Genomic DNA, 22650 nt, shown 5'->3' on the forward strand with positions numbered 1-22650 from the left:
TGTAATTGTAATCATGAAAATTACATCAATTCATTTATTATTATACCATTTGTATATAACTTTAACATAATAATGAGAAGGTAATACTCGCATAGTACAAGTGGTTTTTAAAAACGAAAAAAATATAAGATACATGTAAACCTGTGGGTGCATCAAGTTTTCTGTATAAGTGTAACAATATCTGTTTAGACTGCAGCACAGATGCTTGACACAAACTTTTTTTAATGTTCTATATGGGCTATATACTATAATTAGATCAAGCACCTGTGCCGTGGATTGCAGTTGATTTGAGAAAATGATATAATTAATAATTAATACTACTCTGGTCTTATTGCATGCTATTCTATATCACCAACTATTTAATATGCATTTATTCATTCAAAATCTCTTCAAAATCTAAGTTTTTACGTTGATAGGTCTTCCAAAACAGAAGTGCGATCATCAACAACACAAAATCCTACCATCTTCAGCATCAGCAACTAATTGGGTCATTCTTATTTTGGTAGCAGGTGAAATGATTTGTCAAAACTCAACAAGTTAAGCAGTGAGGGTATTTCTTCCAAACGGAACTTTTTCAATATATTTAATTAATCAGCATATCTATTGTGATCTTTGTATGCAAAATAATTATGTTACAATTGATTGATTTGCCGTCTGCATTAGCCCACATGACTGTAAATGGACTCGTCCACACAAGCGTCTTGTAATCGCGAATCGATCTGTGTCACAAGTATGGAGGAAAGCAAACTAAAAGATAAATTCAGCAATGAATTTGCTTCAACAAAAGCAAATAATGACCCATGGTCACCGCCGATACAAAATACACACATTGCCTTGTTACCGCAACCGAAAAAAGATCCATTGCGGGACATTAAAAGTCCAGAAATCTACATCCAGTCCCTTGGTAAGACTTCGTACTCAATTTATTTCGTATAATTAAATTAATGATAAATGTCAGACGAGCATTTCTTCATTGTTTACTTTATAAAGCCACAGGCGGCAGTTGCGTTGACATGACCAACTCTATGACCACACTCCCTCCATGAAAAATAGTAGAGTTTTTTTTCAAGACCAAAATCTATATATTTTTTCCCCCAAAATTATCAAGTGTCCGCAGAGTTTTGCGGTGTTAAACCCCTCCAAGGAACGCCACGTTTGTAATTTTGGTCGACTGATCACCCTCTGAGGGCTTTAAATTCAAACTCTGAGGAAGGACAGTTGATAAATTGATTCATTGTGTTGACCCCGATAGCAAATCTGCGGTGGAAAACTCTTTGAGTGTACTGTTGTCAAATTTTAGATTGAGAGCCAGTTATATATTATAAAAGGTTTATGTCAAAACACTGCCTGTTCAGTTTAATAAGTTCTTCTCCACTGATAGTAAAGCTCTCCTTAAAGTGACACTCTTATTCGAAATCAATACATACACATGCATACAAAAATATATTTTGAGTAATAAACCTTTAACTTAAAGCTTATGACTAAATAATGCATTTATTGAAAATATTAATTACTGATAACAAGATTGTAACCGTGTATTTAATAGCTGAAAATGCAAAAAAATATTAAATGATTGGTGAGTGCTAAATGATTTATGGTGATCTACTATCATCTCATTAGGTAGGAATTCCGGATTTAAGGCCTCACGGATCGATTTTAAGATATATGTCAATCCGTTGAGTTTTTTCTAGGGAGGGAGGGGTACAGGGAGCGATTCGAGCTATGTTCGAACAATATGGGTACGAAAGGTGAGTTTTCCAGAAGTGTAAAGCCGGAAATTAATGAACCTATTTACGTCTTGCCAATCGAGCTATATGATTGGTTAAGATAGCGTCGGGTGATTACGGAAATTACCGATCGGACTAGAAAACAGTATCCAGATGGTTCGTATCCGGATATGACAGACGACGAAGATTAATAAATGAAGATTAATAAACGAGTATTGGAAAAACACGACCACCACCAACTTCTAAAAACATTGATTCATCGATTTAAAGGTATATTTGCTATTTAGTTTTAAGAGAAATTCCCGGAAGGTTACTTTTAAAGTTAATAGAATGTGTTAAAACTGAGAATGGCTTTTTGCGCATGTAGCAATATTTCGGACATCCCGATTCAGATTTTGTTATAATAAACGATTTTTATTTTACAAATTTTATTTGGCCGATTGAAGTCAAGATGTGAACCGTTTCTTTATTGTTCTCATAATGTTTAAAGCATTGTTCTTAATAAGAAGTGGCTGTTGACCATAATGGAAGGTTCAAATGAAAATCACTATCCCCACCCCTGACACATTCAAGGTGGCTGTAACAACCATTAAGCATTAGATAAGTGAGCAGTGTTTTTATCCTTTTACCAGTTCACCAATCACTTTTTTATCATGTTACCTAAATTGTGTTCTCTTTTATACCCTAGTTCTCACTCTTCTGATGTGATTTGCCTCATCAGTGTTTTATTTTTTTCACTAACAAGCTGGCGCGCACCGTTCATGTCAGTAACACTCGGAAGAGGTGTTGCCATTAAACAGAGATAGATAGATAGATAGATAGATAGATAGATAAAATTGTGTTGGTTAAAATTTCAAGAAGAAATGAATTAATATTTTGTTGTAGTAATATATATTAAGTAAGAGCAATCAGTTTATTTTCTATTTGAGACAGTTCAACAAATCTTCTTGAGGACTCAGTTTGAGTGAGATTTAATTTCTATAGTTGTAATTTGTATTTCCAGGTATGTTGATGGTTCCAAAAGTCAGGGATGAACAGACACCTCAGCCAGTGCATCCAGTTGTTCCGGTCAATGACCGACAATTCAATTCAGAGGCCATGATTCTTGGATTTATGGCTGAACATGACCTTCCATACTCCTTGGTACCACATGTAGTGAGTCTTACTTAAGACACTTGCCAAAGATACAAAAGCTCTCAGCGAATTAAAACTTCAAAGGTGTACAGCATCATATAAGATGACTTACGGAGAGGCAAGCCATTTCAATGATGAACTTGTGGAGGAGTTAAGTGATACCCGGTTTTGTTTGAACTTAGATGAGTCAACAAACACATAAAATGAGAAAACTGTTGCAGCTATTTTTGTGCTATAGAGAAAGAAATAGTGTTGAGACATTTGTCTTCCTTAAAAATCACAAGGGCTGATTCTGAATCAATTTTCAAGGAATTTGAAAGCCTGTTTGAGAGACTTAAACTGCCTTGGGACAATCTAGTTTGTGTGCTACTGGACACCTGTAACATCATGAGGAGAAAAAATCCGGCTTGGACACCAGAATACGTCATCTTGTCCCTCACCTCATAGACATTGATGGTGACACAGCCCGCCATGTCCACAACGGTTACCCTGCCAAAGCATTTACAGTCCCATTTGGATATTACTTGGAATAATATATATAATAATTAATAATATTATATTCTCATCAAATATGCAGATAATGGAATAAATACCCTTATGTCTGATATATAAAATTTGAATAAATAACACTTTACAATAAACATTTGCAAGCTTGATATTTGATATGTTATTCATTATTATTTATCAAACATCCCACAGTATAGACTATTCATACACAGTCATTTGATCATAGCCAGTGGAGTTTTATGGGAAGTTGACAGCTGAACCAAAATGTCAGGTACATGTCTTATGCCTGTGACTTAAGGTAAAAAAGTAAATTTAACTTTGTTCAAAGACAAAGGTGTTAAACTTTACTGCTAAGATTCCTGATAATTGTTCTGATTGCGGAAGTCTCCTGTTGGACATAATTATATCTACCAAACTGAAAGGTGTACTCCTTGAACACTATTCTAAGGCAAAAAAGGGTATTAGAAACCCTGAAATACTGAAAGCTTCGGGGGGCTTCGCCCCCAAAGTCCCCCCACCAGGGCTTTGCCCTGGACCCATCGGGGGCCTTAAGCGGCCCCATGAACCCTACGCAGACATTTTCAGGATTGGCAACTTGGCCCTGTTATCATCCCTGTACACCTTTCTTTCAAAATTTACTCGGTTTCCTTCATAAAAACCATTATTTTCGACATTCATTCATCCTTTTTGGAATATTTAACCATTGTATTAATTGTGGTAAATCTTATTTGGGAGTAAGAGTGCATCTTTAAATGGACGAGTAAACATTTATGGAGGTGTTTTGATTTTGGCTTGTTGAACCATGCCTTATATTTGAATAATTTGAAATACCTCTATACTTTTAACTCATTATTTTCAGGAGAGCCATTTTTCAGATAATACCATAGGAACTGGATCATTGTTGAACTAATCTGCATTATGTCATCAACCATTGTTACAATTATAACAATAGCAAATTGTCCAGCTCTCCAAATAACATTTAGCCTTTCAATGGTAAATGTTCGCCAGTTTTTTTGTACTTATTAAAATCAAGATCAAAACAGCAGCCTATAAATATTAACAATCGAAAATGGGCAGCATATCAAAATTGATTGATAAAATCAACTTTTTTATTTTTTAAGCAAAATATTGAAATCTTGAATAACCCTTACACTGTTACAATTTCAGAAAAGAAGCTACAAAGATTCAAAGGACAGACTAAGACAGATAAAGTCCGACCTGATGAAATGATTAAATCTCTACAAGAGGCTAGAGACCTTCATACTTCCCAGTACTTGGAAAGCAGAGACTCTCAGAGTAGTGAATTTGTGACTGTGGATCAAGATAATAGCTCAGTGCTTCTTTCTGTACAGCGGAAACTGCATCCCGAGAGGCAGGCGCTTAACCAGCTAGAGCTGATTCCACTTGTCCATGACGATGTTTTATCAAAACATTCCGAACAAATTGAAGAGATTGAAACAAAAAATACTTAAAATTTTAGGGGACAATAATTGACTTGAAATCGTCTTTAAATGTATGTAAGTGCAATAGTTTGTATATACAGAAATGTTGTGATATACTGTTGATTGTTCTGGAAGTATTGTCCAGTCATTGTTAAATAACGAAATAGATTTACGATCATGCATAGATAAAATGTCGGATGTTATTTATGAATTTTCTCATCAAATACATGCCATGATGGTAAAACTTCACAGTAAATAATAGGTTTAATAATGATTGTAAAACAGCCAGAGATCATTTTTATCGTTGTAAGTGATTATTGTCTACAAATCAAAATGAAGCTAATCGCCTAATATTTTTTCAGCCTAGAAATGATTATTGTCACACTTATGGTAAAGCTAGATTAAGAAATTTGTAATACAGTAAAGAAAGGAACTCTTTATGGTCCCTTAGTAAGTGGAACTCTTGCAAGTTTTGAAATTATATAAAGAAATACAAATATATATATATATATGTATGTAGTGATGTAAACAAATTTGTAAACCATTTTAAAAATATGTCTTTCGTCCAATGATGTAAGCTTTAGAGACCATATAAGAATGGTAACGATAATGATGTAAATATTGATTGTCTTGTTGGTATGATTACTGTTGACAAAATAGTTAATACGATTTCATCCATGTCAAGGCACAAAAGCTCTGATTTATCTGGAAATGTTGCAGAATTCTTTATTGACTCCAAAGATTTTATATCGCTATATCATGCTCATATTTTTAACTATATGTTTGATAGAGCGGTATACCTTGTTGTTATTGTTCCAATTTATAAAAAAAGGTGATAAAAAAAATCCCTCTAAATATCGTGGCATAAAATATCCTCATTAATGTTGTGCAATTGTATAAACAAGTGGTGATAAAGTGAAAATAAATTTGATGATGCTCGATTTGGATTTATTTAACAATCCTGGTACTGTTGGGTGTATTTTGTTCTTCATGCTGTTATTCAAAATGTATTAGGCCAAAAAAGATACCTGTATTTGCGGTAACTCGACCGACCCCATTTTTGCTTCCCTGGCCTTAATCTTTATTAGGGCCTTAAAAAAATACAATTGGTTCGGGTTACCTGACCCTACCTACGTGATCAGTTTGTTTAAACATGGTTCGATAATGTGAATTAACAGAGCAAATAAGAAAATTATGTTAAGTTTAAAAAAGAACTTAAATTTGAAAAATATATCGATACCTTCAACAAAGAAAATCATTGAATTGCTTTATCAAGATTCTGACGGAGTGCCTCAATAACATTATTAAAGAAGATAGAAATGTAAACTATGTACTATGACTACTATTAATATGGTTGAATCAGAATATCACTTTTCTATGTATTTGTTGATTATATATGGGCCTGAGAAATGAATATAACATAAACAGATCGTTTAACACTACTGAAAAAATTGTATCTACCTTTAAATAGCTAGTAATAATTTGAGGACTATCAGGAATCTAGCGAAATTTGTATTTTTTGCCATGTCCAAACAATACTGTTTACATTACAGATTGAAGGGGGCGCCCACTCCTCTCCTCCTTAAATCATTCAAGTTTACTTTATTTGTCAATAATCGGAGAGAAAAAAGTAATAAAATATGCTCAAATGCACCAAAGTTTGCGCCCCCATTATGATAAAAGTCAATTCCTGGAGCCATTTCTGGTATATTTGGATATAGGATGGGAAGAAAAATGGAATAAAAATATAGCAGAAAATATAGAATAATATTATAATCTCTCTTATCATTGTCTTATAAATTATTGTTAAAAAACGTTTATATAAATGTTCAGCGCTGTTAACGCCAGTATTTGGCACACGACAGTGAATCAAAGCATGATTATACCATCTCAGACCATTGGCTAATTCCCATAGTTATAGGTTTTATAGTTGAATGGTTGGTGAAAAAAAAACATGCTGAACATGCTGGATCTACTTTGATCTACTTTTTATGCCCCCAAAGGTGGGCATATTAAAATCGCACCGTCCGTCCGTGTGTCCGATAACTTGTGTCCCGGCTGTAACTTTCCCTTGTATGGACAGTTTTTAAAATAACTTTCCACATGTGTTCGACATACCAAGACGACGTGTCGTGTGCAAGACCCATGTCCCTACCTCTAAGGTCAAGGTCACACTTAGTGTTTATTCACAATGGTGTGCTGCATATAAGGTCATAGAGTATAGGTTGTCGTGTCCGGGCTGTAACTTTCCCTTGTATGGACAGAATTTGAAATAACTTGCCACATGTGTTCCACATACCAAGACGACGTGTCGTGTGCAAGACCCGTGTCCCTACCTCTAAGGTCAAGGTCACACTTAGTGTTTATTCACAATGGTGTGCTGCATATAAGGTCATAGAGTATAGGTTGTTGTGTCCGGGCTGTTACTTTCCCTTGTATGGACAGAATTTGAAATAACTTGCCACATGTGTTCCACATACCAAGACGACGTGTCGTGTGCAAGACCCGTGTCCCTACCTCTAAGCTCAAGGTCACACTCAGGTGTTTATTCACAATGGAGTGCTGCATATATAAGGACATAAAGTATAGGTTGTCGTGTCCAGGCTGTAACTTTCTCTTGTATGGACAGATTTTAAAATGACTTGTTACATGTGTTCGTCATACCAAGACGACGTGTCGCGTGCAAGACCCATTTCCCTACCTCTAAGTTCAAGGTCACACTCAGGTGTTTATTCACAATGGAATGCTGCATATAAGGACACAGAGTATAGTTTGTCGCGTCCAGGCTGTAACTTTCTCTTGTATCAACATATTTTAAAATAACTTGCCTCATGTGTTTGACATACCAAGACGACGTGTCGCGTACAAGACCCATGTCCCTACCTCTAAAGACAAGATCAACTTTTCATGTACTGACTTTGTTCATAGGTCTATGTCACATTCGGGGGCATTCATCATATACTGTGACAGCTCTTGTTTTGTTTACATTTTCATCGCATTGTTTGTATACCTACACCAGATTTGGTCACCTTATTGAATACACAGTGGTTACGGTCAACTAATTTTATTTTTCTGATAAGAAACTTTTTTTCTAATGTTGTTTAAACTTTAGTACATATGTCAAACTTTTTCGCCATATAATAGGTGTTGATGGTCGTAAAGCACTATGAGTCAGTGTAAATTTGCGTGCTAATTGGTCAATTGTCTATAGAATATATAGGGAATTTAGTAAGTAGTATGTGACCTGTATATGAACGGTTTACAATGTCAGAATGCTTTTACTTTCAACTACGCTGCAAGAAGATGGCGCAGTAATTTATCATCTTCATTTTTAGCTCTACTGGCCAAAGGCCAGAAGAGCTTATGCGATGGTAATGTGTACGTAGTATGTGCGTCTGTAAACAATTCCTTGTTAACACGATACAACCTTCAGTTTTGATTGTATCTTGATGAAACTTGTACAGTATCTACATATCCATTAGAGCTTGGTTCCTCTCGAAAGCCAGCCAGATCCGCCCATGCATGCCTAGATGATGGGCCTTGATAGTATAAAAATCAGTGCGTCTGTAAACAATTCCTTGTTAACATTTGATTGTATCTCGATGAAACTTGTACAGTATCTAGATATCCATTAGAGCTTGGTTCCTTTTTTCCTTCGAAAACCAGCCAGATCCGCCCATGCATGCTTATGGGCCTTAAAAGTATCCAGAAATCAGTGCGGCTGTGAACAATTGCTTTTGAACACGCTACAGTCTTCAGTTTCTATTGTATCTTGATGAAACTTGTACAGTATTTAGATATCAATTACAGCTTGGTCTACATGAGTCTACATGAGCAATGTATATTTTTAGCTTAGTTTACATTTAAAGTCACAATTGTTTGTGAATGTTTGTTCAAATAATGCCCCTGGGGTCATTACTGGCCATGCCCCTGGGTTGACAGATGTGTTATACTTAAATTGGGAAATGTTAAAAACCTTTTTGTCTGAAACAGCTTTGCAAATCCTTGCTATTTTGAACAAGGCTTAATTTAGTGGTACACTACCATGGTTGTTAAACTTATGCCCCTTGGGCCAAAATTGGCACTGGCTCGCACACTTCATAAGTGATGTTGACTACACAAACCCAGCCAGTAGAGCATAGGGCCTTTTGGGCGTCTTGTTTCATCATCATCATCATCATCATCATCATCATCATCATCATCATCATCATCATCATCATCATCATCACCATCATCATCATCATCATCATCATCATTAATTTTACAAGCTATTTTTACTAGTGCACCTGTTTACATCTAAGGTTGTCTTCGATTGAAAATGGCCGGTGAGAGTCCTCCGACAAGAACGCAGAGGCAGACGATAATAATTTTTATAGAAAATATGTTTGATGATCAGACAAAACCAGTATGGAACGGGGTATGACGTTACTATATAAAAGCATGTAAATAACATGAAATTAATTCATTATTATTAATTCAATGTCATACGATTCAGGTGAAATAATTTGATGTGTAAACATTAAAAGGATTCATTTCTTACTTGTAAATAACATCGGCACTTTGTAACAATAAAAAGGCAGGCTATATTTTGAAGTTCAGCTTTAGGTATACAAAACGTGCAGTCTTATACTTGAACAAAAAAAAATCAATTTTTGTTAAGTAATGATGTCAAAACCCCATGTGTGTATGGCAGTCGCTGTTTTTTTTCTCAATTTAGAATGGTTTGTTATATACGATTTTAATAATATTTATTATTGATATAATATAGTCAAATGTTTCTTTGCTATCTGGGAACAATTAATTCGAACTTGAATCCTACTCCCAGTTGCAATGTATCAATTTATTATCCAAATTCAATGAAATGCAAACATGATTGGTCAGTTGGCTACCGATCGACTCCTAGGCCGCGTCATGTTAATTTGGCTGATATTGATTTAGATTTTTGTAATTCAATCAAAATGACCAAGTGTGTTTTTAATGTTGACGCCGTACCTCTTTGATGGGTATGAAAATGCAGAAATAAGTAACAATTGAATATATTCCGATAATGCAATTTATTTCCCACTAGTTATTTTCACATAGAACAACATTTTACTAATCATTGTGTGTGTATATGGGGGGGGGGGTCATCTTATCAAACACCAAGCGAAAAGACAATATCGTAAGATCAAGAATTTCAACGAGTGTCACAATCTAGATTGAAAGTTTTAATAGTAAAAACGCATACAGTCGAACCCCGTTGGCTCGAACTTGTTTTGCCCGATTTTCTCGTTGGCTCGAACTGGATGTCAAGGAACGATTTCTGCATACTGAAGGTAAGCATTCTCGTTTGGCTTGAATTTTCCGAGGCTCGGGGTATTTTCGCCGGTCCCTAGGAGCCAGCGGCGTTTGACCTTGCACATTGCCTTAACTGACCAATTAGTATTTTAGTTTCGAAACAGATAGTATAACTACTAAGATATATTAATTCGAAAAAAACTTTACGATACATGAGTAAATAAGATGGCCCCGTAGAAAACTAAGCCCTTGCAACCAGGTTTTACTGGCTCGCCAGCAGTTCCACTAGCATGTTGTAAAACCTTTTTAGTTTCTGTGTTCGGTAGAAGACAGAAAGTCCCGTTTCACAGTCCAGTGATACGAAGTAGATGTAGCCGACTTGCACAGAGATCCCATTCGACCTAGCACACATGACTGGCCAGTGCCACAATCCATCTAAACACAGACAAAATATTGTTACTATTTCAAATTAATATGGACACAAATATAATATATGTAAATAACAATTTCCCCTTCCTTGTTGAAATTGCTGTATTCAGTGTATTGCGCCTACAAATTGTATTTCTGTATTTTAAATACGTAAAGCTACTGACTCTTACAAAGAGTTAGCTTCGGGATAAATCAATGAACTTCGACTGTAATAATAATAATAATAATGACAATAATAATAATAATAATAATAATAATAATAATAATAATAATAATTAATCGTAGTGTTGAACTTTTAACATGTATTTTGTTATACTAAGTTCAAACTGAGTCCCAATGAAGTGCATTATTGCATACATAACTAATATTCCTTACGGTAAAGTCAACTCAGGATTAGCTGCTAAAATGCAATGCATGAATACGCAAATATATCACAAAACACTTGGGGTTTTTTGCGTTTGGATGCTAACTAATTTTCTGATGAAATATTTCTGCGATATATTTCCTTGACTGTAAATGCTTTTAATCTACTCTTGCAAAAGTACAAATTAAGTTTTCAAACGTTATAAAGAAGAAATGAATTTTCCACCTAGTTTTGTATTGTGGAAGGGCCTTAATATTCTTACCTTTAGATACCAGGCAAAATCCAACTGCGTAGCAAGTGTCGCCATTCTTCAAGGCTTTCTCATTCGCAAAACCTTCACCAGTTGAAATGTAAAATATTAAAGTGACACTCTTATTTAAAACCAATACATACACATGTATAACAAACACAAATTTTGACTCATGACTCTTAAACTATTTACTTAATACATGTGTAATTCATTTATGCAAAAAATAAATACTGATAACAATATTGTAACCGTGAATTAAATAGCAGAAAGCGCAATTGTTTTAAATGTTTGTTAGCTAGCTGCCTTATGGTCTGACACCGTACGTTAACTTCATCACGATTTAATTAAATTGTGTTTTAAAGACAAAAGTGACATGAGCTTGAAGTGACTGTAATACTCTCGCAAATCCAGATATCAGAAGACTTGAAGAAACAAAGTCATTCGGAACTCCTCGGCCATTTTTATGAAAAACAGCGTCGGATGTATTTAGACGGTTTACATACTCAAAATATGGTACGTTTAAGTCCGCTGCAAGTAGATCGCGTAGTAATTTTATTTAGCAGTTAAACTTTGTGACTTAACTCTTGGGAATCTTAATTATGTTTGCAATAATACACTTCACTGGCAATCAATTTAAACTTAGATCAATAAATACAAGCTAAAACACTATAATTATTGAAATAATCTAAAAGTTTACGAAATACTTCAACTGATACAAGAGGTTCGGGTGCGTTGCCCTGGCTCTTTGCAAGCAGACCTCTCGGCAAAGCACCGATACTCGGACTAAAACTTTCCTTGGTCTAACCAGTACGAAGTACACGATTTCAACACTAGTACGGGCAAGGCATCTTTCATAAAAAAAACTTAATTTGAAACTAAACATTAATCTAGAAAAATATTATTTTTCATTAATGCTTTTTTCACATTTTCGGTATTTTAATTCTTAGTTTGGAATTATAAGATTTTTTTTTTGATTTTTTATAAAAATGATTGAGTTTGAAAATCCGGTGCCAGTGTGAGGTGAATAGCAATAAAGAATAATTCAGACACAGTTGTAGAGGATCAACGCTGAATCAAATCTAACACGTCAGGGGCCCTTTTTTTATCATCCTCGGCACCCCAGCGTATCTGAAACCTATATCATAGGTTATGATACGCTGGGGTGCCGAGGATGTTTTTTATAATTGGATTAATAATTTTGCGAGGGGAGTTCGGGGAACATTTTAAAACCTCTGGTGCAATCTGGTACAGGAAAATTTAAATATTTTAGGATCCTGCAAGTACGCATACTGCAACTTTGGCTGATTTTTTTTTTGTCAGAATCATGTGGATTCAGCCTCGAACTCGCGTATAGGCAGCTACGCGCCTATACGTTATACAACCGAAAACAGAAGAAAAAGGTCAGCCCCGGTAACATGAGGGCCGACAAGGTTCTGTGTGCGTCGCCTTGGTCACCCTAGGGAAGCTCAAAGTCTCGTCTATTCGATGATATCTAAGTGAGAACCGAAGTTGATCTGTGTACGAAATTCATAAATTCACTACGATTTGTTCATGGTTTTATCACTAGGAACGGAGTTTAGTTATGACACACTGTTTAAATTTATATCAACCATGACGTGCTTGAATTTGAACTCGCTGAAGATAAAATAAACTTGGCAAAACAAGTTTTATGTTACTGGTTCTGATCTGGTTTAACTGTATTTTTGCGCGGATTATAACAATGCCGTTTAACTTGGATGAATTTCTGCTGAAATACGCTCCACATGAAGAAACTGTTTCATACCTCAGGGCAAAGTATTCGGGAGACAAAAAAGAGTTCGAGACAGATGTTGATGCCGCTAGGCGTAGTGCAGTCGAAACAGCAAGACGGTACGCAGGTGATACGGGTTTTGATGGAACAACACAGGAATTCTCCGTACCGGTTGATGATGAACGTGACATTCAAGGTATGATTTACTCATTTAAACAAACGATCACTTATGCACCAGTCAATTGTAACCACGCCCCAAGATCCGAGAAATAGCGGGGACTTTGACGTTCGGTCCAGCTAAGCCACCAAATGCCCCCGCACCCCAGGGACCCTAGGTAAGGCCCATTTCTTGCTATTTTGGGGGCGAAGACAAAATCACCGCATTCACCCGGTACTGCGAGGCCGCCTGGAAGGTAAAAACACGGCCCATTTCCCCGGCTATCCCTGGTATACCCACCGACCTGGAGGGGCCGTACGTGGTTACAATTGACTGGTGCATTACAGCAACTTACGTCAGTTGTTTAGGGGGACATAATTAATTACTTAATTTATTATTCAATTAAGAATAAAAGATTATTAAATTGGCACGTGTACATTTCTACTTGTCATGGTTTGACTAGAATTTAAGTCCAAGTCTGATCCAAATATGGGACAAATAACACATCCTACTCCCAATCCAGACATACCATATTTTACTGAAAACCCTCAACTTATTAGGGCGATCTAATTCAACGTCCGTCCTCCCTGTCACTTTTTGTAGACGCAATCCCAGTGACGGTGTACAAACCGGATGTCTGTGTTCACCAGGGGGCGCCTCCATTGCTCGTGTACTTCCACGGAGGCGGCAACGTAACGAAGAGCCGTGCCACACAGGAGACCACATGCAAGATGCTTGCAAAGTAATGAGTCAATCTCGAAACATAGTTTGGTTTTAAGCTGCACTCTCACACATTGAACGTTTTGACAACTTGTTTTTAGCTCTACTGGCCACAGGCCAGAAGAGCTTTTGCGATGGTAATGTGTACGTAGTATGTGCGTCCGTGCGTCTGTAAACAATGTCTGTAAACAATGTCTTGTTAACGCGATACAGTCTTCAGTTTTGATTGTATCTCGATGAAACTTGTACAGTATTTAGATATCAATTAGAGCTTGGTTCTTTTCGAACACCAGCCATATCCGCCTATGCATTCCGAGATTATGGGCCTTGAAAGTTTTAAATTAAAGAAATGCTATTTTTAGTTAACTTATTTTTAGCCATTCAGGTATGCATGAGTGAATTCTATTTTTAGCCAAGTTTACATGTACATGTAAATTCAAGTCGAGGACTAAGGTAGAGAATTTGCTTTTTGTACTGCAGTTGATTTTGTGAATTACTCTGCCTTGTTGAAAGCCCAAAGGCCGTTTTTTAGCTCTAAGTGTCTGTAGTTTGCACATTCATCTTAACAAAATCGGTTGTGAATGTTTGTTATGCACCTGGGGTCATTACTGGCCACGCCCAGGGTTCACAGGTTTCGTAAATTTAAATTGGGAAAGGTTTGAATTTTTTTGTGTGTTTTTGCATCCATCTCAGCACAATTGCGTGTGAATGTTTGTTCAAATTGATCAATGTTGTCCTCGGATGCCTTTGACTTTGACCTTTTGACCAACTTTTTTTTAAAATTTTTAAAACTACAGAAATTGTTACCATGAGTACTGTTTTGAAAGCATTTTTTTGTCAGATGACTTTTACTTGGCACATATTAAAATAGTTCATACAACTAATCTCCTTACAATTCTTTCTGGGCTCAGATGTTGAACGTGCAACGTTTTCAGGTAATCCAAACACAAAATGTGAACTATATGTCTGTTGCCTTTTACCCATACATACATGCTCTGGATTAAAAATGACCACAAGAGCCATGCCAGTAGAGCATAGGCCCTTTGGGCCTCTTGTTATTTTTTTGTCTTGGAACGACTGCTGACAAAAAATGAGAATGCGAGTTTAATATTTAATTTAATTTTTTTTTTGATGTTTTATAAATTTTCTTAAATCGTAAGTATCGTTTTTAGCCATAAAACAATATTTTTTCGAACGGAAATATAAAAATTTGCGATCTGATATTTTTTCACTGGTGTCAATGCAATTTCGCATAAATTAGGTCGTTTCAATACAATCTTTTTAAAGTTGTAAAAACGTTCAACTGTGAGAGTGCAGACTAAAAATATATTGTTCAAAATAGTAGTTGTTAAGGTTTGTTTGTTTCCAAAAACTGATGAAGGAATATATTTGCGTGTAGTTATATGTGGTTGTGTGAAATGATATAAGGCGTGTATTTTTTCCCCAAAAACCCGACCGACCCCATTTTTGGTTTCGTTTTTTTTTTTTGCTGTAGTTTGCATTCTTTCGTTATTTCCTTAAAATGTGCATTTTTGAGTGAACAAGTTAAAATTTGACGATTTTTTTATTTAAAATTTCTACAATAGTGATATACCCTAATCGGATTGGTAAAGCACCCCCCCCCCCCCTTAAAAAAAAAAAATGAAATATTAATAATGATAATAAAAAGAAAAGAAAAAAAAAATGTATTGTCTAACTAACGAGCCTTTTCATACGTAAGTCTAAACAAAGATTTTTTTCGAGGGCCTAATAGTGCAAATACAGGATACAAGTCCGCTCACAATCGTACCACCTCGGCCATCTCCGGCAATCTTCGCGATAGACCGAGGTGTTCTGATTGGTGCGCACATTTCTGAACGTGAGACATACGGAGATTGCCGGATGCATGTTAATTGTTCAAGTACGAATCGTTTAGCCGTTTTGGGATCGTTATCACAGTTTGTGTTTTGTTTATAGCGTTATCCAACCACACAACCATTGGTACATAAGTACACTATAGGTTGATGCTGGGATCAACAATACTTCCAGTTGATGCAAACTTTTACTCTTTTCAATTGACGTTTTAGACGAATTTAATACAAAAAACGTAAAATAATAGAACGCAAAATATATGAGCGTGAACGTTTTCAAAAGACGCACTTGAGGTTGAAATTTCATGGCGGTAAACGAAGAATTGGTGAAAATATCGGTTATTGTAGCTGGAACGCAAAAATATAACGGACGTCTCAAAATTGACGTCAGTGGTATACTTTGAGGACTCGTAGTTTCAAAAATGTTCCGAATATTGAGAACAGTCCCTAACTGGGCATATGCTCTTCTATTCGTATACCAATTTTCAGACATTAACTCGAAAATTCGTTCATAGTCGCGTTCCACCGTAAAGGTTTGACTCATTTTACTTTGATGATTTTAAAACAAAAAAGCATATTATTTGTTTTGTAGATAAAAACATATAAGCGTTATTTTGGCGCTTTTTTAAATTGGGAAATTTTGGCCATGTAACTATTAAAAATATAAAACATTTATAAAGGATATTTCTTTTTTGAATTGTACACAAGTTATAATATGATATTTTGTTTTGATCATTTAAGTCAAATAAGTTAAACATAAAAATGCATTAAAATTCAAAATAAAATATTTTCAACTATCAAGTGTAACTTATAATTATTGTTCCCCGTAAAATCTGTCTTTGTTTTGTAAAAAGTTAAAAAAATGATGTTCTTATGTTTCTTTGTGTATCATTAGGATGACTCCTTGTATCGTTGTGAATGTTGAGTACCGTCGATCGCCCGAGCACAAGTTTCCCGCCAGCAACGACGACGCCTCGTGCGTCACTCGCTGGGTGCACGAGAACAAAATTAAGATCGGTACGCATCTATGTCATAATTTATTTATCGATATTTAAGCTGCACTCTCACAGATTGATCGTTTTGACAGCCTAATATTGTTTTTTGTCTTGGAATGAGCCAATTTTTGCGTAAATGTTGAAAACCTTACTAAATGCCGCGTTTTTAGGCAGTTACCCTATCAACTGAGGTTTGTTTAATTGTGAGTAATCGTATATGACTCTATTGAAGGAATTGACACCAAATTCAACAGATTCTGAGACAATAAAGAATAAAAGTCAAAACTATCAATCTGTGAGACTGCAGCTTTAAAGTTAAAAATCGGGGAAGGCGACGGAGACATTCCTGAATTCTTAGAATGTGCCATTACAAAGAAGATTTCCAGGTAGGCAGATATACAGTACAAGGTCTTAAAAAACACTCACTAATAGGAAATCTCCCCGGGTGGGGGGGGGGGGGGGCGGGAAATGTGCATACCGTCCCAACCAGGGCAAACCATTGACTCTAGCCCCCCTCCTGCCGACATTTTAAACCAAATAAATTTTGGTCTGAGGGTGGGGCGCCATTCGGAACTCCTCGGCCATTTTTTCAAAAACAACCTCGGATGTATGCCGGTACATCTGTTGAAGTAGTCCGAATTTTCTTGAATAAAAGCATTAATTAAATGTTGTGTTTAAGAGTTGTATTCATTGCTCTCAGTTTAAATTGATTGCCAGTGAAGTGTATTATTGCAAACATAATTACGATTCCCAAGAGTTAAGTCATAAATTTTAACTACTAAATAAGATTACTACGCGATCTATTTGCAGCGGACTTAAACGTACCACTTTTTAAGTATGTAAACCGTCCATATACATCCGAGGTTGTTTTTGAAAAAATGGCCGAGGAGCTCCGAATGGGTGGGGCGCAAGTCAAAAGGTTAAGCAACTAAGTTACGTCCCCTTTAACGTGAAATCCTGGATCCGCCCCTGATTAATAAGTGCAACCTTTCATACAAACACCTCATCGTAAGCTGAAAAGATGCGCTGAACTTTAATCATCAAGCGGTACAGCCATTCATTCTAAACATTTGTGGCATTTTTATCCAGGAGGAAGTGTTTCCAGCCGTCTTGGAGTAGCTGGCGACAGTAATGGTGGGAGAATGGCGGCTGTCGTCTGCCATGATTGTCCATCGATCGTCCACTTTGCTGTAAGGAACCAATAGCTGTTCTTTTCATGGCTAAAACCTTTGATTTTGTTCCAAAAAAACACACACATTTTCTCGCCTTCAAAGAAAGTAGTTGAGTTATTGTTATAGTCTTGTCACTTTTGTCTTCGGTGTTGTCGCCATAGACCTCGTGGAAAGACTTATGCGAATGTCAAAACTCGTTCAAAAGTTCGTTTCAGATGTTCACTTGCAATTTCACTAGCATTTCCTCTAAAATCGTTCAAGTTTACTTTTTTATTTCAAAATGGGATAAAAGGCGTAATAAAATACACCATTTCGGAATTGAAATTATTAATAAAATTATGTTTGGGCAACACCAAAATACCCCTGGATTCACTTAAAACCAAACAAATGTCGGATCTCAGACAGGGGCGCAATTCAAAAGCTTACGCACCTAAGTTACGCCCCCTCCAACATCAAATCCTGGAGCTGCCCCTGAATTTTGTCCATGTGTTTCAAGTGACAATATGCGTATGTGTGACAAAGCTTGTAACTATGTATTTAGTACTTTAGGAGTAGATTGGCCCTTGATCGACTGAAATAAAAAACAGACTAGCATCGTTAACCCATCGAAACATCTTGTTAGTATTAAAAGTGCTCAGAAAAACAATGCAATTATTCAATCACTCATCTTACATGTTATGTATAGTTGAACATTCTGAATGTAAAATTTTCCAGGTTCTGGAAATTTTTCAATCATAAACTGTGGGGTTAATCACACTTTAGATCCTGGTTTATCCAAAAGTGAGCTACTTGACGGAGTTCCCATCGAGTATCGAGTTTCAAGACGGACCACTTCTTCCAAGAAAGCGTTCGGAATGGTAACATGCTTTCATTTCTAGTTAACATTGTTGTTTTGTACAGAATGTACTATATTTCTAACAAGAGGGCCATGATGGCCCTAAAATGCTCACCTAAGCAAAGGGCCACAACTCTGTGATAAAGCATTAATAAAAATGTTCCAATTTAAACATATCTTTACTGATGACGATGCCTTGTTTTAAATTTGTAAAAGGTCATGCAATGGAGCTACCTGTAAAGTTTTATTGAATTTGGCCTGGTAGTTTCAGTGATTTTTTTAAAGCAAAACAGTAAGTCGGCCATTTTGTTGTTGTTGTATTTTTGTAGAGGGTCATGCAATAAAGATTCCTAAAGTTTCAGTGAATTTGACCTGGTAGTTTCAGACGAGATGTTTTTAAGCAATTGTTGACGGACGGACGGACTGACTGACGGACGGACGACGGACAAAGAGCGATAACAATAGCCCAACTTGAGCACTTCGTGCTCTGGTGAGCTAAAAATCGGACATACAATACTTATGATACCATCGTCGGATACACACGGCTAAACCATTGCTGAGTGAAAGGTAACGTAATGGGTCAGCCGTTGGTATCCGACGACGGGTGTTTCATAAAATTGATTTTGCTGCAGGTTCTCCCAAATGACCCTTCGTGAAGATCAGAAGACGGACCCGCGGGCGTCTGTGGTTCTCAATTCCGACTTCTCCCGCCTTCCACCAACGCTCTTGGTCATCGCGGAGCTTGACCCGCTCAGGGACGGCGGATATGGTAAGTATTTGTCAGGAGGTTACGGAACCATGGGCGACTGTGGTTTTCAATTATGACTTCCCCCGCCTTCCACCAAAGCTCCTGGTCATAGCGGAGCTTGACCCGCTCATGGACGATGGCTATGGTATGTAAGATGGCCAGCTGTCAGGAGGATACGGACCCGCGGGCGTATGAGAAAACGACTTCTCCCGTGTTCCTTCCTTCTGGTCATTGTCGGGCTTGACCTGCTCAGGGCGGCGGATATTGTAGGTAGGATGACCACTTGTAAGAAAGGCATGGGTGCCTGGGAGTATGAGATCCTTTAACCGGACTTTCTCATTGCAGAGCTTGCTCGCTCATGGACTGTTGAAACGGGCATTCAAGCGGCAGAGGGCAGGTGTCTATCCTTGCGTGCGTGAATCTGTCTTTTCCGTATTGACTAGCTAATACCTTGGTTATTCACTGACACATCATGACTAACTTTATTACCATAATAAAGTATCTTACTCTTTTAAGCTAAAGGCTCGGTCTTCATTGTTCCCTTGTGTTGACAAAATGCGAGTCAATATTCATATAATTGCGCGCAAGACACAGATCCGAATATCATAGGTCAAGGTCACACTGCATGGTCAAAAATACTTTCAAATTGATTGGCTTGATTGAGCGTGCATTGTCGGATTTTACATGGAGTATCACACATGATCATAAAAAAGAGACGGTTTGTAGCATTCAATACCGTGTATGTCATAGGTAAAGGTTTCGTTAAGATGCTAATGGTTACATATGGAAAACAGTGTAATTCAATTCCTGGACATTTTTCATGGACGCGCCTTACAATGCTACTAACCAGATATGTGACCACTGACCAGTATAGAATTTCTTCCAGAGTATGAACGGAAGCTCCGTGATGCCGGCGTGCACGTGGAATTGGAGCTGATTAAAGGCGTTCCGCACACTTTCTGGAGCCTGCCAGGTAATCATATTATAAACTACTTTTCTCAAATAAAGTTAGCATAGTGTACTCATCAACATATTCATACAATCACGTTCACTATGTCATTTGGCAACGGAGAGACTGTCAAATTGTAACGCCCCCAAAGCAGATTTGAATAATAAAGTTTCGGCACTTCAAAGATATTCGTTTTCAACCTTGAGTATTCGTCTTTGGGGGCGTAATCTTAAAATATGATTTAATTGGTTGATGTAGCCGATGCGAAATACTTTGATTAGGTATGAGCTCGCATTTTTATTAGTAACTTCGTTCTGATGACAGTAATCTTTTTCCTTTGGCGTGAGAAGTCGATCGACACTTTATAGATGTTGCAATTCATTTGAAGTTGGCTTGAAAGACTGAAAGCCTCGATCATTCAATGCACTAAACACTTGAAATGCTAAGTGCATTTGAAGAAAGTAGGAAAGATATATCGGGATATAACATTCACAAAGTATGGTGAAACATCATAAACATATTCCAAATAAATATATGTAGTTTCCTCATGTCCCATCCCTTTTTCGAGATATCCAGTCAACATAGGAAAACGTAGTCCCCTTTATCTGAGGTCAAGGTCGCAATTGTCATGACACCGCCTGTCAGTCAAACTGATGGCTGATTACCGCCAAGCCAATCAGATCGCGAATATCAAAGCAAATACCTGTACCCAAAAGCGCCGTCAGTTTCCTTGGATAAACGAAATATTTTTGACATTGATAATTTGAAAGCGATGGCAGGGGCGTATAATTCAAAAGTTTTGCCCACTAATTGGCAAGAATTTAAAGCTTGAAATCAGGAATAGCAATCGAAAGTTTCTAATTTATGTTTGTCGTAAGTTCACTGGATGTTGGTGTTCTGATTTAATAAAGGTTCTTCATTAAAGATACTCTTCAAAATGTGCATAAGGGGATGGGACAACCCTCCGATAACCACCCCATATAACATATTAAGAATAAACGTATGAAATACTTTCATATGCCAACACCATTGCAGGAGTATAAGGGCGTACAGTTCAAAATGATTAAGTAACGCCCCTTGACGGTACGGATGGTCATGACGATAGTTAATAAACTTTTTACTAGTAAGTATTATAGTTGATTTAAAACTTAAGGCTGTAAATATCTTTTATGTTTTAGCGGAGTAACATAGTTGATTTAAAACTTAAGGCTGTATATATCTTTTATAATTCAGCGGAGTAACATATTTGTTTAAAACTTAAGGCTGTATATATCTTTTATAATTCAGCGGAGTAACATAGTTGTTTAAAACTTAAGGCTGTATATATCTTTAATATTTCAGCGATGTAACATAGTTGTTTAAAACACAAGGCTGTATATATCTTTTATAATTCAGCGATGTAACATAGTTGTTTAAAACTTAAGGCTGTATATATCTTTTATATTTCAGTGGCTTTCAAAGAAAACTGTACCAGATCATATGAAATAGCTGCCAAGTTCATCCGGAAAGTTTCAACAAGCCCCTGATCTTATTTGCTCGTCTGTATCTCTTAGAAAAGAAATCGATGTGTGTTCATGGTGTTGTCGTCGCCGGCATGCATGAACTTTAACCTTGGACATTACTCAAAATTAATTCCGTTATACTTTATGAATACCGTTGGACAATTGACTGACAAAACCTCGTTTTAATGGAAATGCATGAGGCAGGGGAGACAACTCTTCTTCCAATGAATTTACATGCATGTTACAATTAAATATTTTTAATAACATTAAAGCGTTAGTAGCCTCCATGGCCGAGTGATCTTGACTGCTGTATAAACAGAAAAAGATGGACTCGGCTCATTTCCAGTTTTCACAAGATTTTTTTTTCAACATGAAAGCAACTGTTTACTTGCGGAACCAATGAAACTCCCTTATTAATTATTCATGATTTCCTAGCCAAATCGCCCAGGTATCCGGGTCAGGCTAACTCAAAAACCGTCACAAATAATCAGTGATTTAATTTTGCATAGTTTCCTTATTACTTTTCATCTAAATGAATGTTACATAAACGAATCAGTACGAAATTGCATGAAAGATTTTCAAACGAAATTTTGTGCGTATGTTGCAAGAGACAATGCAAAGGAAGACCCATAACTCTGGCATTATGATTGTCGAGTCATGCCCCTTTTTCAACATAAAAAAACAGAAGAGCGTTGGCGTTAACTCTTTTTCAACATTTTTATGTTCCTGTGGGGGAAATGACTGCATTCAGTTGAATATTCATTTGACGAATATATTGTGCTCGTTTATCAATACAGAATATATGCATTTATTGATCCTGGTCTTATTGTGTTTCATTTTAA

At 36.6% G+C, this 22650-nt stretch overlaps 2 protein-coding genes and 1 long non-coding RNA gene across 3 annotated transcripts; 2 read left to right on the forward strand and 1 right to left on the reverse strand.

Annotated features, from left to right (window-relative positions):
* The first annotated feature begins 719 nt into the window (after positions 1-719).
* On the forward strand, positions 720-6519 carry LOC128209225 (uncharacterized). Its single transcript, XM_052913162.1, has 2 exons — positions 720-904; positions 4536-6519. Exons 1-2 carry the CDS (start codon positions 733-735, stop codon positions 4838-4840), a joined length of 477 nt encoding a protein of 158 aa, XP_052769122.1. The 5' UTR covers positions 720-732; the 3' UTR covers positions 4841-6519.
* A 3692-nt stretch (positions 6520-10211) lies between these two features.
* On the reverse strand, positions 10212-12972 carry LOC128207178 (uncharacterized). The gene is made up of 3 exons (XR_008256661.1): positions 12914-12972; positions 11143-11214; positions 10212-10522 (listed from the first exon to the last, which is right to left on the reverse strand). It is a non-coding gene; the product is annotated as an uncharacterized LOC128207178 (long non-coding RNA).
* On the forward strand, positions 12851-22009 carry LOC128207177 (esterase LipI-like). The gene is made up of 8 exons (XM_052909960.1): positions 12851-13076; positions 13641-13779; positions 16503-16624; positions 17692-17792; positions 18537-18631; positions 19242-19378; positions 20244-20330; positions 21756-22009. Exons 1-8 carry the CDS (start codon positions 12851-12853, stop codon positions 21830-21832), a joined length of 984 nt encoding a protein of 327 aa, XP_052765920.1. The 3' UTR covers positions 21833-22009.
* Positions 22010-22650: the final 641 nt, after the last annotated feature.

The sequence above is a fragment of the Mya arenaria genome, chromosome 11 (assembly GCF_026914265.1).
Source record: "Mya arenaria isolate MELC-2E11 chromosome 11, ASM2691426v1".
NCBI classification, from domain to species: domain Eukaryota; kingdom Metazoa; phylum Mollusca; class Bivalvia; order Myida; family Myidae; genus Mya; species Mya arenaria.

What these genes read in the sequence shown, in the direction of transcription:
- LOC128209225 (XM_052913162.1), top strand. Translation starts at nt 733, where the DNA reads ATGGAGGAAAGCAAACTAAAAGATAAATTCAGCAATGAATTTGCTTCA. An exon ending in AATCTACATCCAGTCCCTTG is followed by an intron (nt 905 to 4,535) that starts GTAAGACTTCGT and finishes TTACAATTTCAG; the next exon opens with AAAAGAAGCTACAAAGATTC.
- LOC128207177 (XM_052909960.1), top strand. Translation starts at nt 12,851, where the DNA reads ATGCCGTTTAACTTGGATGAATTTCTGCTGAAATACGCTCCACATGAA. An exon ending in CGAGAACAAAATTAAGATCG is followed by an intron (nt 16,625 to 17,691) that starts GTACGCATCTAT and finishes ATTTTTATCCAG; the next exon opens with GAGGAAGTGTTTCCAGCCGT. An exon ending in CACTTTCTGGAGCCTGCCAG is followed by an intron (nt 20,331 to 21,755) that starts GTAATCATATTA and finishes TTTATATTTCAG; the next exon opens with TGGCTTTCAAAGAAAACTGT.